The sequence below is a fragment of the Ambystoma mexicanum genome, chromosome 3p (genome assembly GCF_040938575.1).
Source record: "Ambystoma mexicanum isolate Mex_15411 chromosome 3p, UKY_AmexF1_1, whole genome shotgun sequence".
Classification (NCBI taxonomy): Eukaryota; Metazoa; Chordata; class Amphibia; order Caudata; family Ambystomatidae; genus Ambystoma; species Ambystoma mexicanum.
The window spans coordinates 1,255,014,378-1,255,034,548 of NC_090925.1; the positions used below are offsets into that span (position 1 = coordinate 1,255,014,378).

Here is a 20,171-nt window from a genome sequence, read left to right on the forward strand (position 1 = left end):
CATCCCTAACTTGTAACACTGTTACAGTATTTTGCAAGCAATCTCTTCTGTATCCAATGACATTTAGATTTTTATGTAACTATCCACTCTGCATTGGTTGAAATGGCCACATGTTCTTTACTATTCTTATATGAAACAAATGGCTGGAAACTTGCCAATGACATGGTTTGCTAAATAAGCTCTAAAGAATTCATCACTTATTACTATTCATTTCCAGGTCCCTTTTTCTAGATGAACACTGTGATGTCCTAAATTGTCTGTTAAAATACAGAGGGGAGTAATCCATGCCAGAACCATGGGATTAACAAACAGGCCTTGTTGCTGAAGGATATAGTTTATTTTAACAAATGCATTTTAACAAATGCATGAGGTCTATCAAAACTCTGTCCTTTCCTTGCCTACAAGGATAGGGAAAAAATTACTTGAATATACGGGAATAATGGCCACCTCTTTCTGCTTGTCCTCAAGCAATACTTGAGTTTCTTGAAAGGCCTGTTCACAATCTTTGAGATACATGGGATTCCTGACAATGTTCAAACACAACTGATTGTTAACAACACCCCAAATACATCCGAGTTGGACATTCCCCCCTTGACAATCAGGGTCCACCCACAGGTTTGTCTGATTCGGGCAGACTGGTCACAAATCTCAGTGCCTTTCTCTTGAAGTAGGTGGACAAGACACATACCCCGGCAAACATCTGCGAGGAGGAGAGGGAGGTGTCTGAAAGCCCTGAGGGCAGCTTGTAATAGTGTCAATCTAGCCTGATGGGTGAGGCACTAGTGAGGTGGGTGAGGCACTAGTCAGTGTTGGTCTGTTGAAGCAAGTGGATGAGACAGTTCGATGTTCTAATATCTCGGGAATAATACCCGGGACTTAAAATGCAGCAGTAAAAATATCAAATTGTACATTGAAAGTAATGTAAACAGCAAAAATAAAGGCACTTTAAATAAAGTACATATAACTAAATGTATATTTTAACTTGTTTTTATTCAAAACCTAATTCTTTGCAAATATATGTATTTGTAATAAATGTGTTTTTTAATTTGTTTAAATCAATTTAGCAGTAACAGGGATACCCCCACCAGCTAAACCTTTCACCCTATGTTTTGCACTTACCTATTTCCTGCCTTGAAGGTACACTTCCAAAATGGGGCAGATCCCCGTTCCCTCATGCATATTCCAACTCACCTCCGCCTTCCTCACCTGCTCTAAACCACACTGATCCTACATAGGAGTTTATTGCTTTTTATTTTTATCTGTTTTACAATTTTATTACTAAATATTAAGTACGGCATATTTTTACGATCTTTGTCTTTACCTTTGTTTTTTTTATTAAAACTTAATTTTACCTCTTCATTTTCAGTATTCTTCATTTTTGCAGGGTTATTTTTTTTACTGTGTAGCAATTAGGAAACATGCTATTGGGAGACACCTGGGAGGACGGGAGGGAATAGCCACAAATCCCTGAGGGTAGGTTTTGGAAGAGTCACACTCCTCTGATTTTGTTGTAAAGGAACAGCAGAGATTTGGGGAGTCGGCGGGTCACATGTCACTCAGTGTCTGTCTCTCGAAGCGAGTGGAAGTGACACATGCCATCAGTTAACACCTTAGAGAAAAGGCAGGAGAAGCTGGAAATCCCAGAGGAAAGCTTGTGGGAGAGGCAAGCTCATCAGATTATACTAGGAGGGAGCAGCAGAGAGTTGGGGAGTCGGCGGGTCACATGTCACTAATTGTCCGTCTCTTGAAGTGATTGAAAGTGACAAATGCCATCAGTTAACACCTTAGAGAAAGGACAGGAGGAGCTGGAAATACCAGAGGAAAGCTTGTGGGAGAGGCAAGCTAATCAGTCTATACTAGGAGGGAGCAGCAGAGAGTTGGGGAGGTGGTTGACACACATTTGGACACATTTAAAACAACATGTCAGCACCCAAACAAGCAAGAGTTAGGCAGAGATGTGCTGCTCTTGATCTTTTCACTCCTGATTTAACACCTGATGTGTGCACTGGGGAGGCCATTATAGCAAGTGATCTATTGAAGGTAACACCCAACTCTCGTTTCCCACCACCTGTCACAAGCCTCTCTGGGTACACGTGCTAGTACAAGCAAATTCACAGGTATTTCACTGCCACAATGAACAGTCACTTAAAGGAATGGTTCGGTCAGAAATTTTTATTGGCCCTACGGGTCGGCCATGTGTTTTAAAGCCTAAGTCGCTCGATATTAGAAAAATTCCCTATGGACCTTACCCGAGTTTTCGTCCATTAAACGCACGCGAAAACAGGCTGCAGGGCGCAGCCATTTTGTGATAATCCTATCACTTGCCCCATCGCCCTGGGTGACCTGCTTTTGCGGCACTAAATCATATCCCCCGCCCCTGAGCCTGTCATCAGCAGATGCGTACCGCCCATTTCACAACACCATAGCACGTCTCGTGTCAACATTCGCTGCGCTTCAGCTAATGACGTGTCGCCATGGAAATGGCAGGACGCCTCTTTACTCAATAAGTATAAACAGACCGTTTGACAACACACAGCAGCAGCTTTTTGATTCCATTCCTCTTTCTGTGTTACTTTGAGTATTCTGTGACTCGTTTCTGTGCTCTGGTCAGCTACCTTCGCCGCTTGTAGCCTGTGTGAACACCTGTACCATTGCTATAAATTATTTTAGTTTGTTTACCGCACAATGGCTACAATAATGCCCTACATGTACGAGCGCGAGTATACCGAGGTGGAACTACTGGAAAGGGAAACATGCAAAAACCATGGGGCTTCGGACGGCAGTTGGCAGGACGAATCAACGGATGAAGACACTGGACCTAGTCGCATGGACGGTGTTTCCACCTGGTGCACATGCAATCGGTGCAAGCTAATGCCAACCGAGGACGAGAACTGCTGCTGCTGTGAAAACTCGGGATGCGTGGCCTACATTTCGGAAGGCGAGCCACGGCCGCAATGCATCACCGAGCTGCCAGACTTCAGAGCAGCCTGCCTTACACGGTCCGTGTTAATGATAATGATGGTGCTTATGCACGAACTTCGCGCAACTGTTCGTCCTCGTAATCCGAGTAACGAGTAAGTATACTCTGGTTGTGATGCTACTATTTCATGGTCGTCTCCTATATTCAAAATTACATCTACATTTCATTGTAACGCATGAAAGTCGTTCAATAGTGTGCAGTGTCTAGATAGCATTTGTCTGAGCAGAATGCCACTAGTTACAAGAATTGTCATTGACAACAAAGGTTTAATAAACTTATCTTGGTCATTTAAAAACAGTTTGGATCATTCTTTTTCACAGGTGGTACAGGCTGGTGGCCTATCGTTCCTTTACATGGTGGCTTCACGGGAGGCTTGGACACCGCGTTCGAAGAGTAATACCCGCCTGTGCCGTTGCTGCCATAAGACAAACTTTCCCCAGTGACAGCGGTCAGTACAGGGGATTTTCCCTCGCTGTGCTGCAACCTGACCTGTACAATGTGTAAAGTTTTGTATTTTTGTGCCATCAAAATAAGAAACAAAATAAAACACCAGATATATTTTAACAACGATTGTTTCGATTTTTTAAATGAATCAAGTGTGTCTCCATTCAAGAGTCTTCCTGTGCCTTGCCTGCACGCCCACCGGCCCATCCACATCCCCCCACACCCCTATCAAAGGCAGTTCGCACCCGGGGATGAGCGCTGCCATGGTGTGCTGTCAGGGGCGCAAACGGCTATGGTGCCAAACAGCATGTACACTTCAAAAGGTATCCCACGCCCAGGGGCCATCGCTCACATGGCCTCCTCAGACCCCGTGTCTCCAGGCAGGCATCCCCTGACGCTGGCCGCCCCCCTGCAATTCACATAAGTGTGTCTCCATTCCGCAGTCTTCCTGTGCCTTATCTGCACGCCCCAGGCCCATCCATCCCACCCCCCTCTATCAAAGGTGGTTCGCGCCAGTTGATGCGGGCTGCCATGGGGGGCTGTCAGGGGCGCAAACGGCCAAGGTGCCAAACAGCATGTAAACTTCAAAAGGTATCCCACGCCCAGGGGCCATCGCTCACATGGCCTCCTCAGACCCTGTGTCTCCGGCCAGGATCCACCCCCTCACCCTGGCCGCCCCCCGGCAAACCACATAATACCACGACATATACACGTCATTCATTCACAAACACACCCCTGTTTCTAATACTTTATAATCCACTTGATATGTCTCATGAGAACATCTTTGTGCTTTGCAAGTCAACTCCTGAACGTGCTACCTGAGAACCACTGAGATCAATGCTAATCTGCTCGTCGTCGTGCTATCTGTGAACTTGTGCGAGCTGTGGCCATCTACCTGTTCTCCTGCCACAAACTACTGGGCTTGCTGAATCTAACTGTTTGTTGGTCAAGGTAAGGCCATGTATCACAGTCATATTTCGGTCATTTTTTTAATTTCTATCTATTTGCGAGTAGAGTACTCAATAGTGCTATGTTCATTGGTCTCATTGCTATTAACTTGAGTTTCAATTGTTATGCTATCAATAGATCTATTTATTTTCATCTGTGTAAATTGTCATCGAATTGCATCCTTCATGGGTCCTGTCTATAATGTAAGCATGTTTCCTTCTCGTGCAAGACAGTACATCCAAGGGACGAGTCACATGTTCAGAGTTTAGTTACATCATTTTTTAATTTGTGAAAGTAATGCAAATACTAAGCCGCACTTGATGAACTGGTATAGTTCCGGCGACCAAAACAAACCTTGCATTGAACATGATATGGTTCATTTACTTTTTTATGACATTTTTATTCATCAAGGTTTTATAATAATCTTGATATTTACTTTTCAGAATTTTCAACAATGCCTGCCTGTTCGATTAGCGGTTGCCCTTCGAAGACCCATGCTAAATTTGAAGACACTACAATGCATGTATTCCCTAAAACTGTTGATCGAATAAGAGAATGGGTCAGACATTGCGATATCCACTGGATGAGCTTGAAAGTAGAGTCCAACAAGTCTTTGAGGACAAGAGGGGTGATCGATATCGCATCTGCAGCCGGCACTTTTCCTCGAACTTGTACGCCACATCTTGGGTAACAAAGAAGAATAAACAGCGAATGACACGAAAATTGCTCGCAAACGTTATTCACACTCTATTCGTCCACATTCCGCCACTGGTGAGTCAAGTGTCCGGATTTAGCTTTAGGCCTTGCGGTAGTGTGTAGGTAGCCGAATGGATTCATTGATATTTTAGGTGTTGTGTCCCTTGTAATACTTTTGATATTGATATGAGTGTATAGCTTTTTGAATAATGACATTTATCAATAAATTATTTTTCGATTTTATAACCCCCAAAGGAAATCTATTTATGGGCACAGGGAACTGTGCTATATTGCGCATTTTCAATAGCATTATTCTCAAGTATTCTGTCGGCTTACATGGCAATTTTTAATATTGACATTTCATTATCAAACAATAATTTACCTTTACAACTGCTTGACTATCCACTGAATCTGAAGCAAGAACATTCTACATCTGTGACGTGCCCGCAGTTATCAACCACTTCTAGCACGTATCAGGTAATCTTACTTAGCTATTCCGCTACAGACTTGTTTTATGCATGTCAAGTAATAGTTTTTATGTATCATGTAATTATTTTACTGAATGTTTGGTTAGTGCTTTCCAATTGATATACACCTTAGTTGTCGTCCCCTGGTGTTTGTTTTCAGTTATAATTAGTGTTATCCATACTAATGCAAGTACTGTCTTTCAGGGAGATGCTGAAGCGTCCACCACATTGACAACATCCATAGATATTCTTCAGCAGCACGAGGTATGGATACTGACAGCTCCATCGAACTAGATCATCAGAGCTGGAATACTTGTTGTTCGATTGTTCTACACAATGTTTCATTCGTGGTTAGCCATTGATATGTACCTGTGCGGTCGACCCCAAGTGTGTGTTATGTTTTCAATATTGTAATCCTTACTAATGCAAGTATTATGTTTCAGGCAGTAGATGGAGCGTCAACCCCTGCACTTGATGCGGAGCCTGACAATCAAGTAATTCCAGGGGAAGTGGAAGCGGGACCATGCGTATACAAATCGGCGCAACAGCTTTCGGAAGTGCGCACTACATTTACAACATCCATAGATATTCTTCAGCAGCACGAGGTATGGATACTGACAGCTCCATCGAGCGTGATCATATAACGTGATTCCATTTGCTATACTTTCTTCCTTATTAACGCAAGTACTGTGTGTCAGGGAGACGACGGAGCTTCCTCTACAATCACAACATCCCTTGTAGATGATGCAGATGTAAAGAAATCGGAGAAATAAGTCGATTAAATCGGATCATATTTAGATATCCATTGATTCTTTTAGACAATGCATCATTTGTGGTTATCTCTTTATATGTACCTGTGCCGTCGACACCAAGTGTGTGTTATGTTTACAATATTGAAAACCATACTAATGAAAGTACTGTGTTTCAGGGAGACGACGGAGCTTCCTCTACAATCACAACATCCTTGTAGATGATGCAGATGTAAAGAAATCGGAGAAATAAGTCGATTAAATCGGATCATATTTAGATATCCATTGATTCTTTTAGACAATGCATCATTTGTGGTTATCTCTTTATATGTACCTGTGCCGTCGACACCAAGTGTGTGTTATGTTTACAATATTGAAAACCATACTAATGAAAGTACTGTGTTTCAGGGAGTTGCTGAGGCGCCCTCTCCAATAAAATCATTCATGGCAGTCTATGCGGAGCCAGAGGTATGGATACTGACAGTTCCATCGAACTAGATCATCAGAGCTCGAATACTTGTCGTTTGATTGTTCTACACAATGTTTAATTTGTGTTTAGCTATTGAGATGTACCTGTGTGGTCGTCCTCACGTGTGTTTTATGTTTTCAGTATTGTGATACATATTAATGAAAGTACTATGTTTCTGGGAGTCGATGGAGCGTCATTCCGTGCTGTCTATGCGGATCCAGAAAATATAGTTGTTGCAGCGCAAGAGGAAGGGAAGACATGCGGAAACTAATCGGAACAACAGTGTGCAAATGTTGGAGTTCGAGTCAAGAAAGTTGCAAAGACAAGAAACAAAAATAAGGTTAGTTACAAACAGGTCATATTTTTAGAAATCGTTTTGTGCTGGGGACTATATTATGTTTTTTTATGTCAATTGTACTATACTTTATCTTGTGTTTAAACTGAACATCCCTTTTCCAATCTGTCCTCTAGTTACCCGTGGGTGTACGGACTATACATACACAGACAGTGAAGCAAATGAGAGATGTTTCTTGCCAGACCATTTACACAATGGAGGAAGTATTAATTCAGGCGCGGTGTGTTCAGACTCGAGATGCTCATGTCCAATGGCCAGAACATGAATTGAATGTGTCCGGAGAATCCAGTAAAGTTTTATTGGACCATTGCTACAGTGCGACTGCACCACCACAAGAAGATGATACTGGATGTATTGAAGATAGCTCTGAAGTAGTCGCAGATCAATTCACACAATCTACACCAGCAAAAAAAAATGCCACCCAAAAAGCTGTCAACATTGTTGTGTTCTCCCATCAATGTTCAAGTAACAGATGTTGAAATGACAGAGAATGAACCAGCACTATTCACCGACGCATCAGAACCTGATATCAGCGATATTAGTTTCAATTCTGGTGATATGTCCGCAACGATGCAGTCCGAAACAACTGTGATGCAGGATGACAGTCTAATGAAAGAGGGCAAATACATAGTATTCGACAGTTGTTTGATGGATATTATAAGTATGCTGAAATGTGGGCATTCTGTTAGAGGGGAAGTATGTGGGAAGACATTGATTCATGTGACTCGTCAAACACAAGGCAGTAACGTAAAAATACATGCCGCCTGTACATTACATCATATGTTCTCATGGTCTGCACAACCGATGCTGGGGAAACTGCCAGCAGGCAATCTACTGTGTGCAGCTGCCTCACTTTTTAGTGGGTCCAGTTTTAGAAAGTTAGAGCCTTTCTTTCAGTTTGTGGGACTCCATTTCATTTCTAAAACGCAGTACTAGAAATTCCAATTAGTGATGCTTGGAAAATTGAACAATTGTCTCTAGAAAGTACATTCGAAGGCAAACGATTCAGGCTAGCCGGCGATGGACAGTGCACCTACCACTTTCAGGACATGGATAGTAAGAAAATTGTGAGTTCGGTGGTCGTGCAGGTGTCCCAATGTAAATCCTCAGTGGCCATGGAGAAACTAGGATTTATAAAATCATTGGAATATCTACAATCGAGGAGAATGCACATCGACCTCATAGCCACGGACAGACACGTTTCAATAGCCAAGACAATGAGAGAGCAGTTCCCACATATTAAACATCAATTTGACGTATGGCATCTTGCTAAATCAATCAATAAGAATATCCCGGCTGCAGGGAAAAAAAATGGTTTGGAAAGTATTTCACAATGGTCCCAGTCTATCAGCAACCATCTTTGGTGGAGCTCCAAATCTTGTGAAGGGTCAGTGGAAATCCTACTTGAAAAATGGCGGTCACTGATGCACCACTGTACCAACGTTCACCGCTGGACAGAAAACCAACATTTCCACCAATGTGAACATGGCCCTTTGTCCCCAGAGGAGGCACAGAAGAAGAAGTGTTTGATTCCATCTTCACCTACACACAAAGCCATTGAGAAGATTGTTTTTGATAAAACTCTATCAAGAGATTTGAGGGGACTGACAGAATTCTGTCACACAGGAGGTTCGGAGGTGTTCCACAATATGTGCCTAAAGTACAGGCCAAAGCGATTGCATTTCGGCAGACAGGGCATGAAACATAGGACTCTACTAGCAGTCTTGGCCCATAACGAGAATGTGTGCCGTGAACAATCTAGGACTATGGGAAATGTAGGGATGCTTTGCTACACTACGGCCTTTGCAAAAAGAAGTAAGAAATGGGTGGTGAAACCAGTATATGAGGAAATGGAGTTCAACTTTGTTAAAGGCCTTATTGTTAATGTACTAGAGAAGCACAGACATGGAATTTTGAGCGATTCTGTGCAGAGCACTGATGCATTGCCACCAATCATTGCCACTGTGCCATGTCCACCCAAAGCAGAGCTCGTTGAGAAGTACAAATACCGGTTTAAATCATTGTAATGTGATTGTCTTTTTGAAAATAATGTTATTGTACAGTGTACATACAAAGTATGCTAACCCTAACCCCTCCCTTCACCATCCTGGGTGGCGAACAACCTGGGTGTCATCTTTGACTTCTCTCTCTATTCACCTCATATCGCTGACCTTGTCAATATGTGTATGTATATATTTTTGTTTCTGTAACTAAGCTTCGCAATCTCATGTAAATGCTGCGCACTGTTAACTGAGGGGAGGCTTGCGCATTGGAAATAATAAAACAAACAAACAATAAATCTTACTTTCAACTCAACTCCTCGGGTACTTTATACTTTTCCTGACCTTCCCCCAAAAAGTCAATGTCTCCATAGTTATGGTTCTCTAGGGTTGCAAAGCTCGTGGACAACGAGGACAAAATTGGGGGCCTTAGAACGCGCCAAGCGAGGGGTTGCAGATGGGAGAGAAGCCAGTTGCATTAGCACATTGAGGCCTAGTAGAAAGATGGAGTCGAAAATTCAAGTTCTCACAGATGGCTTTACACGGGATGTTGCAAAGAAAGAATGTATGCTCATGCAGAGTGAAGGTCAGCGGCTTTGATTTTTTGCTCGCGGGCTGAAGAGGCCCACGACTCGCACTGGCAGTATAAGGTTCTATTGTTTTTTGACCTTGAGAGACAGGGACCATGCCGAAAGGACTTCATTTGAAGGTGGGGTGCAATAACGTAAGAGACGATAAGGCTGAAAATTCTGAAACTACACTGAGTTTCATGTTAGTTCAGTATATGAAAAATCGTTGGCACAAACAGAGTGGGCTTTACTGACTGCATTACTCAGACAATGGAAATGGCAAATATAATGTAAGTAACTCTTAGACGATTTTATACTGGAATATAATAACAATAGCGTTCAGTTAAAGACAGGTTAAGTTGTACTTGTTCGTTCTGTGTGGCATATTACAATGAAGAGCAAGTAAAACATTTGTTGGATCCTCTTTCTAAAGGGCACATGGGCATGCATTTGCCCATTCGACACGCATGTAGACAAATAGTCGTTTCTCAGTGGTTCAACGTTAATAAATCATTACTTTGTGTGTTAACCTCGATTTCTTTCGTCAGTTTTCGCATTGCTTTTAGAGCCGGACATACTCCATTGCACTATCCTCGCAAGCAAATAGTTTCACCTCAGCCCTAATAAATAAAATGAATAATAGTAATAAAGATTGGCTGGCGAGACTAATTTCAATTTTTATGTTTTCAAAACAGGTACATCCTACCGTACTGCGACTGCCACCTATTCCAGACCCCGGCCGATGGTTTCTTCAATCGCCAGCTGAAGCTTCTTGTAAAAAACTGCACTACATTGACTATCTTATGGGATGATCGCCAAGGGCCCATATGCCCTTATGCAGTACTAGTGGCTAGAAGCAACATATCAACCTTTACGCTGGCCTAGTGCCTAGTTGATGGAACAGCCTTGCGATTCACCGTGCGACCAAAGTGCTTCTTTTAACGAAAACCAACACCCTGTGTACCATAACGGAACAGCGCTTGACTCACGATAAACTTTAGAGGATTTGCGGATCGAGAGCAAAGAAAAAAAATTCCATTCCGATTTAATATGCCAATTGCTGAATATTCTCTAAACATTTAATGTCAAAAAAATGTACTTTACCAAATGTACCATATTGCTGTTTGATTTTAAAGTACAGTTTCATATTCCGAATTGTGGCGCGCTGTGTTGTGAGTTGATCTGTGTTGGTTTCCAGGTTCTGTGTGAAGTCGCGTAGAAGACGACTGGGCGCGTTTGCCTATGCAACACAGTAACGTCACGGAGAGAGCAGGGAATATGAATGTTTTGATAATGTCAGGCTCAGGGGCGGGGGATATGATTTAGTGCCGCAAAAGCAGGTCACCCAGGGCGATGGGGCAAGTGATAGGATTATCACAAAATGGCTGCGCCCTGCTGCCTGTTTTCGCGTGCGTTTAATGGACGAAAACTCGGGTAAGGTCCATAGGAAATTTTTCTAATATCGAGCGATTTACGCTTAAAAACACATGGCCGATAAAAATTTCTGACCAAACCATTCCTTTAAGAAAGAAATCAAGTTACATTTCTTGGAAACTGCAAATTTGCAATAGCAATGGATAAGTAACAAGCAAGTTGTTAGTGTTTTCCAGTCGCCTACAATCTTTAGGTTTGGGTATTTTTCATCTCGCGCTTCATTATTCTCTGTTAATTCTGCTTCACATAGGCCATGAAGAAGATGATCATCGGCTATACACTGCCATCCATAATGTGAGCTTGTACCTGGTCAGGTCTGAACTGTCTTATAGTTGCGTTGAGTTACCTACCGTCTGTGCCATTAATTCATGACGAAATAGCCTTGTGAACTTGGTCCCTTCCTCTTAGTACCTGCGTATATTTTGAGCACAATCAATGCTTGTCTCACCCAGCGCTAAAAGTCTTCTTAGGGGTGCACACCTGCAGCTCACGGACCGCTTGTGACTCGTTTATTTTAGGCCAATAATGCAAAGGAGCATCAAATGTGCATCACAAAACTCCACTTTAAATGTTTCTTCCAACGTAAGAAATTGGTATCATTGTGGGCACAGTTCTGTGAAGAGGGCAGAGGTGTAATTCCCATTTTCTCAAACGTCTACCATTAGGTATTAACTAATTTGTAAATGTAATCCATGACCTAAAAGAATGTGTCCTGCAATTCTGAGTCTGACATTGTATACCCTCCTGCCTCTCTTGTGACTGCCTCCTAGTTACTCTGCAGTGACGTCTCATGATACAAGTAAAGGTTTCTTACCGTCTCATTGCATCTCTTACAGGCATAGTAATGGCAAAGTACGGGCAAGCTTGGAAAGACATAAGGCGGTTCTCGCTCTCCACCCTGAGGAATTTTGGTCTTGGGAAGAAGTCCCTGGAGGAGAGGGTGAGCCAGGAGGCCAGCTGCCTCTGCAGTGCCTTCACAAGTGAGGAAGGTGAGTCTGAATAACAGAATGTCTCATCTTTTACAGCAGTCCCTTTCTTACTTGTTTCCATAGAGCGCCTGGAGACCACTCCGGTGGTGACGGTGCACGGTACAAATACCTTTAACATTAACTATGTATCCCACTCAGGGAAACATTCTGCACTTTTGAAATGATGAACTAGTGCTGTTCTTTGTTGTTTTATGGTTGCTGTTTCAGTATTCTACATAATATGTAATATGAACCCAATTTAAAATGAAGAAATGTAAACAGTTGCCATGGCAACCCATCACTGAGTCCCAATATAGTTCTGTTTCAGCGTACTCTGTGTGGTGGTATTTTTGTGTTTACTTAGGCAACTTATTGACTAGAAGAGGTGCCTTCATAGTGATGTCATGTGCCTTACAAGTGTTGCATTATGACACTGTTGGAAATTGTGCTCATATGTACTTTAATGATTGGCTAAACCTTCTATTGTGCAATTTACAGTAAGATACATGTATTATTGTTCCTTTGTGTACTCAGTTATAAAGGAGTTAAGATGCATAGTCAATTAACTACTTTTAGATACTGCAGTTAATGGGAAGCGTAGACATTGATGGTGGTTGTTTGCTGGTTCTCAGTTCGTAAGGGCTGGACCCGGATTGTTCTGTAGTAGGGATTTGCTGGGAGGACCAATCTGGTAAAAACACACCCTTCCCACTTGGATAATATCCCCAAATGCATGCTTGAAAATAAAACCCTGCATGTGGTACACCCATTTATTAATCAACTTGTGCCCGTTTTCGTATATATCTTTCCCTCTCCCAAAGATATCCAATCTACATGTTATCTATATGCATCACAAAAGTAATGTTTCATTCTCCATTTTATATCCAATCTACATATATATTTATTTTACAACAAAATAACTGCCATTGATTCTAAAAATACATTAAAAAATACTACATAAACGTCTGTTGGTGCACCATCTTCATTTCTTCTTTTATCTTTCAAGAGCAATTGCCTCAATTCCCCATATTCACACTTTGGTATTCAGCTTTCTTCGGGTGATCATTTGCAGCACCCTCTTCTTTTTCCTCATATCGCATTTCTTATCAATCAGCGCTCACCTGGTGGAAAAAGTACACTTTTCTATTTCTTATTTGTGACTTTTGGGTCCATGGTTTCTTCCTTCATACTTTAACCTTTTGTCTGGTGCTTATCTGTGCTCACCCAAATACTGAGCAGCCATTTTGTAGCTCTTTTTTAACAGTTGCAAATCCAGCTCTGGCCAGAATGCAAGCAGTTTGTTTACCGTTGACTGACATTCAATATTGTTGATAGTGTGTTGAATGTGAGTGTGTGGTTGGGAGTACTTTGGGGGGACACTGAGAGGGAGAGTCTGTGACTGCTGTGCGTAAAAAGCTAGCCTGTGTATGAGGTCATGCCAGTAAATCTCTGGAAAAACCCATATGTGCTAACTCAGCTTAGTCTATGTGTCCACGCAGGGGCATCTGTGGTAAGTGTGTGTAGAGAAGCCTGTTGTTGGAGATCTGTCGGCGTTCATTTCCATAGGGCTTCCTTCAGAAAGGTGGTGATGTATTTTTCTGGATTCTGGAAGAGCTTGGACTGTGATGCTGATATGTTTATCCAACGCTAATGATAATGATCTCTTGTGCTTGTCCTAATGTTAAACGTATATTCAGGGCACAACGACCATCCATTCTTTGCTTCCCAGCGGGGTTTGCACTTTATAAATCACATGCGTATATTTTTCTTGCAGGCACTAAATATGCAGCAACGTTTTACATACTTCTGCTTTTGGGGTGTGAATGGTATTGCTTTCAACCACATCTTTTCTGCCAGAGGCAAGAAGTAGGCTCTAATAGGAGGTGTATTTGTAAATGTTTAGAGGATTGCGTTGTTAATTAGCAATACAGTAAGTAATATGATACATGGATTAGAAAAAAGAATGCTGTGTAAGAAAGGCATGGTATCAATAGTAGACACAGACACAATAGATGCAAGTTTCGAAAACTTTTCTTTTGGTATTGTGGTTGGGTTGGTAGAATTCCTAACTGGCCCCAACTCTAGAATGAGAGCAATATCGACCATTAAACAAATAACAAACAAGTCCAAGTCAGTCTAGTTAAAATAAAAAGGCCTATACTAAAATAACCAAACCTTGCACTCCTTTTCAAATGACAAATGTGTTAAGGGAATACTAAAAGAAAAATAGTGTCTGAAAAGAAATGCAGAATGGCTTAGGTAACACCTCCCTTCCCCACTTTCAGCACAAAGGGGTCTCGAGAGTTTCTTAAAAAGGATAGGTGGATGGCACAGTTCTATCAGTCTTGCACACTTTGGCTTACTGGTACTAGTCAACAGTTCAGGCTTGGACTTCAAGCTTTTGGCAGTTCAATCAGTTCCTTAGGCCCCGTTCGCCTTGTCATAAATACACAGTTCTGCTATTGACTTTTACTTTCCCACAATGCCTCTGCCGGGCTCAAGCCTGCCTCTCTTTTCACATTCACTTTTTCTCTTTACAACAGTTCAGTTCAGGCTTCCTTCCACTGGGCTCGAGCCTGTCTTTCTCTTTGTGAGGGTGCCCTTCCCCACTTTCCTTCACACTTAACTTTCACTCTGTCACAGTTCGACACAGGCTTCCCTCTACCGGGCTCAAGCCTGTCTTTCTCTTTGTGAAGGTTTCCTTCCCCATGTTTTGTCTTTATATCTTTTTACTGTCGAAGACTTTAGAAATTGCGAGAATTTTACATAGAGCTCTGCATGACCACTTTGACCTCTCTTTAAACAATTCAACAATCAACAATCTTCCTCATCTCGCAACACCAATGCCTCTTTTAGTTTCTTATTCTCTTTACTTTGCCCTCTTGGCCTCTTTCAAAGTTCATATGCTTTGCCCTCTTGGCATATTAAGAGTTCATTTACTTTGCTTTTCACTTATTCAACTTTGTTTTGGGATCGCGGTTACTTTCTTTAAAAAAAAAAAACTTTATTTAGTGCAGTGCAGGACATACATCCTCAAAGACAAAGTGTAGCATCTTTGTGGCATTTACAACAGTCAAGCGGTATTATAAGCATACATGTAGTCATTTAGTGGGCGATGTACCTTTGTATATTTGCTCCTGCAAAGGTTTACTGAGTTGGCATCTGCCTCCTTAAGTATTCCCTGAAAGGCTCGCAAATGTCTTTAGGCCTAAAGGCCGAGTGACCAGGGAAACATAAACCTCCTCACACTCATTGGCATAAGTAATTTCTTTAGTCCACATTTTAATGTACGGAGCCACTTTCGATTTCCATTGCTGTAATATACAAGGTTAACAGATGTCTTCCCTATATCACAAATCAAGTATTTCGGAAATGACAATGAAGGGGATACATTTGTGAGTTCATGCAAACAGTTTGCAACCTCCTGCCAAAACTGGGCTACCCGCGGGCAACTCCAGGACATGCGATGTGCATCAGCTACTGCAGCATTGCACTTAATGCAGCTGCTATACGCCGTGGGAGCGAATCTAGCAATTTTTGTGGGGGTGTAATGTAACATGTTAAGTGTCTTGAATTGTATAAGTCTGTGCCTGGCATTGAGGGATACCTCCTTGGTCAAACGACACCACCGGAGCTACTGAGTATCGTCCAATGACCCGCCCAAGTCTGTCTCCCATTTTTACCTAGCACTCTGGGGTTGGTTCTGAGCATCTTGACATTTCTTATATAGTCTGGACACCAGCGCTTTGGGGTTCCCACCCGTAACTACCATGTCCAGTACACCGCATTCATCAGGTTCAGCCAAGAACGACAGCCAGCACTGCCTGACCGCTGCTCTAATTCTATGGTATTGTAGTTTTTTAATAGGGGAATTGCCCAATTTTTCAGCGAATTCTCTGTGTGTAACAAAAGAGCCCTCTGGATAGAGATCATGCAATGTTAGAGTGCCATCTGTGTCCCACCCTCTCCGGATGTCCTTATCATATGTCGGGGGAGTCCCGGACCGCACCAGAGCGGGATCGCTCCGACGCAGGGTCTGGTGGCGTTCAGTCTCTTGAATATTCTGGCCCATGAGTTCACCGTTGTGGGTACCAGACCAAACGTACAGGTGTCCGCGTGCCGGCTGGCCAGGACTATAGTGCGTAGGCTCGACAGGGAGGCGCTGTATTTCTCTAGATCCGTATGCAATGGCCGGCATTGTGGGGAATACTAATATCCAGCAAACTGTGCCTGTGCCACTTCATAGTACAAGTCAAAGTCATAGTACAACTCAAAGTCCGGGGCTTGCAACCTGCCTTGCTCATATAGTCTTGACATGGCCTCCCATTTCATCCGCGGGGTTCCAGCAGCCCAGGCAAATTCTATTGCCAACGACCGCAGCTTATCGAAGAACGCGCGGCCCGGCCAGGCTGGAACATTGGTAAAGTAGTATACCAGTTTAGGGACCACAATCATTTTTAAAAGGTGTTGTATATTGAGATGGGAAGCCTAGCCCATAGGTTCAGTTTATCTTCCAAGTGTTTGTAGATAATTTGGTTTTCAGTTATTAATGAGCGGTGTTGGCGCATGACCACTATGCCTAGATACTTGAGTTTATCTCGGACCCATCTAAAATGTGCTAGGTCAGGTGGAGCAATGGTGGCTTCGTTCAGTGGAAATAGCTCTGATTTAGCTTCATTGATATGGTATCCCGAGTAGATAGCGAATTTGCGCGCTTCGTCCAATATTGGGTTTAGATTAGTAGCTGGGTTTCTAATATACAACAACAAGTCATCAGCATAAAGTGAGATAATTTGTGGTGTTCCAGCTATATGCAAGCCTCAATGTGTGTGCTTGAGGCGCATGATAAATGCAAGGGGCACTATAATAAGCGCAAACAATAGTGGGGACAGCGGGCAGTCCTGTCTTGTACTGCGTCCCAGCAGGGACATCGGAGAGAGCGTCGTCCCTGTGCGGACCGTGGCATCCGGGGAGACATATAGCAAGCAGACACATTGTATGAAGAATTCTCCCAGTCCCATTCGCTGCAGCACTGTGAACAGGAACTGCCATGAGACCGAGTCAAACGCCTTCTCAGCGTCTAATGAGGTCGCCACTGCTTGTGCACTCGGGTTGGGTTGTGAGATGATACCGAACAGTCTCCTCCCATATTCGCAGCAAGTTGGGAGCAAGTGTGGAATGTAGCTCCTTATAGAATTCGATACTCAGTCCGGCAGGGCCAGGCGTCTTGCCAGAGGGGAGCGACATAATGGCGTCAGCTATCTCCTCAGTGGTCAGAGGTTGGTTAATGACCTGTCTGGCCTCCGCTGGAAGCACCAACAGAGGTATCTCGTCTAAGTAGGTTTCCAGCTCTAAAGCTGAACAGCCATCTGATTTCGAGTATAGGGATTCATAAAACCCATGAATTTCGTTATTAATAGCTTCAGGGGTATTTAGCATAATTCCGGTGGAGCTCCTTATGCCAGCAATCTGCTGACCGCATTTGCCAGAGTGCATCATATGACTTGCGCTTAGTCAGCACATTTGCAGAGAAGTCTGGGTATATGTGTATGTCCAAAGATTCGTATCTTAGAGCCCCTTTTTCTCTGGCCATGCGTAGGATTAAGTCCCTGTCACAATCCCTGTAGAAGAGTTTAGCTAGGGTAGTGCGGGGAGGAACCCCTGGTTTGGGGACAGGAGCGAGGACCCGGTGCACTCTCCCCACCAGGAAGTATTTTGAAAATCTGGATGAGTCGAATGGTGATATTAACAGGCCCTCGACAAATTGTTCCATCTGACCTTCACAGGCCAGATCCCAATTATTCGAATGTGATTGCGGCAAGAACGGGATTCCAAATCATTGCATTTATTTCAAACTTTGTTAAATTCCTGCTGCAGGTGTGCGATGTCACGGCCATGTTTGGTAACTGTATCTTCTGTTTCGCTTACCCTTGTTTCAACCTCTGTGATGTGATGAAAACAGCAGAGGGTTGGAAAAATTGATGTCCAATGCTCTAATCGTTTGCAGAAAATGTGTCGTGTCTTTTAGATAGGTGGGGATCTTCTGTACAAGAGGTTGTAAAGCCGTGTCTAGATATATTGCCAGTGTTTGGAAAATAGTGTTAGTGCCGCCGACAATTGGTCTGAATGGAGGGTCATTGATATTTTTGTGTATTTTAGGTAGTCCATAGAATACTGGGATAACTGAAATTTCTGTATCAAAAAGTCTTCTGTTCTATCTGAGATCCAATCCGATGAACTTGCTTTCTCCACTACTTGTTTGATTAAATCACGGATGTTATTGGTAGGGTCATTGTCCAACGGAAGATATGTTTGTCTATCATCCAAATATTTTAGACAGCTTGCTTTATACAGGCTAGTGTCCATGAGTACAAGGGCACCGCCTTTGTCTGCCTGTTTAATAGTCAGTGTGTTATCTTCTCCCAAATCTTAGTCGTGTTCTTTTGCTGAAGCTGTTTGTCCCAGATTATCAAAAAAGATCTTCAATTCCATTTTACAGATTAATTTAAATAAATGAATCTCTTCTTCAAATAAAGTGGTGGAATTAGTAGGAATAAAGGAAATACCCAGGCTTAGTGTATCAATTTGAGATTTTGATAATAGCCTTGATGAAATGTTCGAGATTAGTGGTGATTTCATTTGTTCTTTTGCCATGGTTTTCTTTTGGCCTCGTCTGGTCTGACGTCTCCTAAAAAAGGAGGAGGAAGGATCGGAGGGACCATGACCTCGATGTCTCTCGGTAGTACGATTGGCAGAGCTGTTATTGTGGGAATTTGGCCAGTACCCGCGGCGCTCGTAGAACTATTGTTTTCTTAAAGGACGTGTTGCTACAGCAAAATTCGATGCACATGAGTCAGTAGAATTTAATTTTGAATGTGGGCCGTCACAATGGGCCCCAGACAGTTCTATTTGGAGGCATTTTCTCAGATTGTATCAATTTGTTGCAGCCTAGTGATAAGTATGGTAGTGTCCAGGGCCTGATATAATTGCATGAGTAATGCTGTAGAAACCTGGCCATGATGTTAAAGAGCTGGTTTGTTACATCAATAATGGCTGTCCCAGTACTTCTACCGAGACGAAATACCAATTGGTACTTACCTAGTTGTTTTTGCTCCAGATATTCATGGAGTTGGGTAGTGGCTACTTCATTCCGGATTTTTTAAAAGAAACTGACGGTTGGAGATGGGGCTATAGTTTCATGTGTTGTAGTGGTCCAGTACCGTCTTCTTAAGCAGTTGAGTATGCCAAGTCCTTTTACGATTCGTAGGAATATATCATTCAGACAATTATCTGTTAACAAAATTCGTGATGATAGGAGCTAATGTTGCAACACACTGCTTCGTCACAGTAGAGTGACAAGTATCCAAATTGAACAATTTTTTTACATTGATCATTTATTCTCCGGTGGTAGGAGAAAGTTGAATTCAGGGGAATCAGTATTTTTTGTCAGGTTATTCCTCATCATGTGGTTAGAAGCTGTGGGTCGACTTTTCTACTGTCAATCATATTTTCAGCTGTAGCTTGAAAAGCTAATGGAAGATAGTTGCACCACTCACGCAAGCAAAGGTGGTATACATGTCTTTGGGGAGCAGAGTTGGTGTTGAGTTTGAAAATTTTTTAGGGAGTTGACCCCACCATTTCAATTTGATTTTCCAAGAAGGCTTGCCTCATTTTGACAATAGCTTGTCTGTATCCCACCAGCAACTTTCAATGAGAGGTTAGCACTGGGTGGGGGTACTTACTCCATTTTCTCTCTCGAGATCTAATAATAGTTTAAATCTTTCTTAGGTGATCATTGTGTCATTTGTTCTCTCTGGATCCTAATGTAATTTATTTAATGTACTGGGGCACCATATTAATGATGGTTGTGTTCATTTTAATGTGATAATGATTGGCTATTTCATCTAACAATAAGGTTTGGTTAATTGTTTCAAGGACTTGTTCCGGAGGGATAGTGTTACACCTTTTCGCCGATGGCAGCTTAGGCGGCATTGGTCCCTGTGTGGAGCTATGATTCGAGGAAACTCCGATATAGCAAGAGAATCCTATGCCAGCAGTCTAGTTGCTTCACGTTGCCGTCAGGAACACGTGA

The 20,171-nt window shown here is 42.6% G+C and overlaps 1 protein-coding gene across 2 annotated transcripts in view; it reads left to right on the top strand.

Moving 5' to 3' along the window:
- LOC138581420 (cytochrome P450 2D15-like) overlaps window positions 1–20,171 on the top strand; it is a 378,802-nt gene that overhangs the window by 239,500 nt on the left and 119,131 nt on the right. For both annotated transcript variants that reach the window (XM_069652735.1, XM_069652736.1), the window contains one exon: window positions 11,948–12,100. In XM_069652735.1, the coding sequence (XP_069508836.1) occupies window positions 11,948–12,100 (153 nt within the window). The remainder of the gene's footprint in view (window positions 1–11,947; window positions 12,101–20,171) is intronic.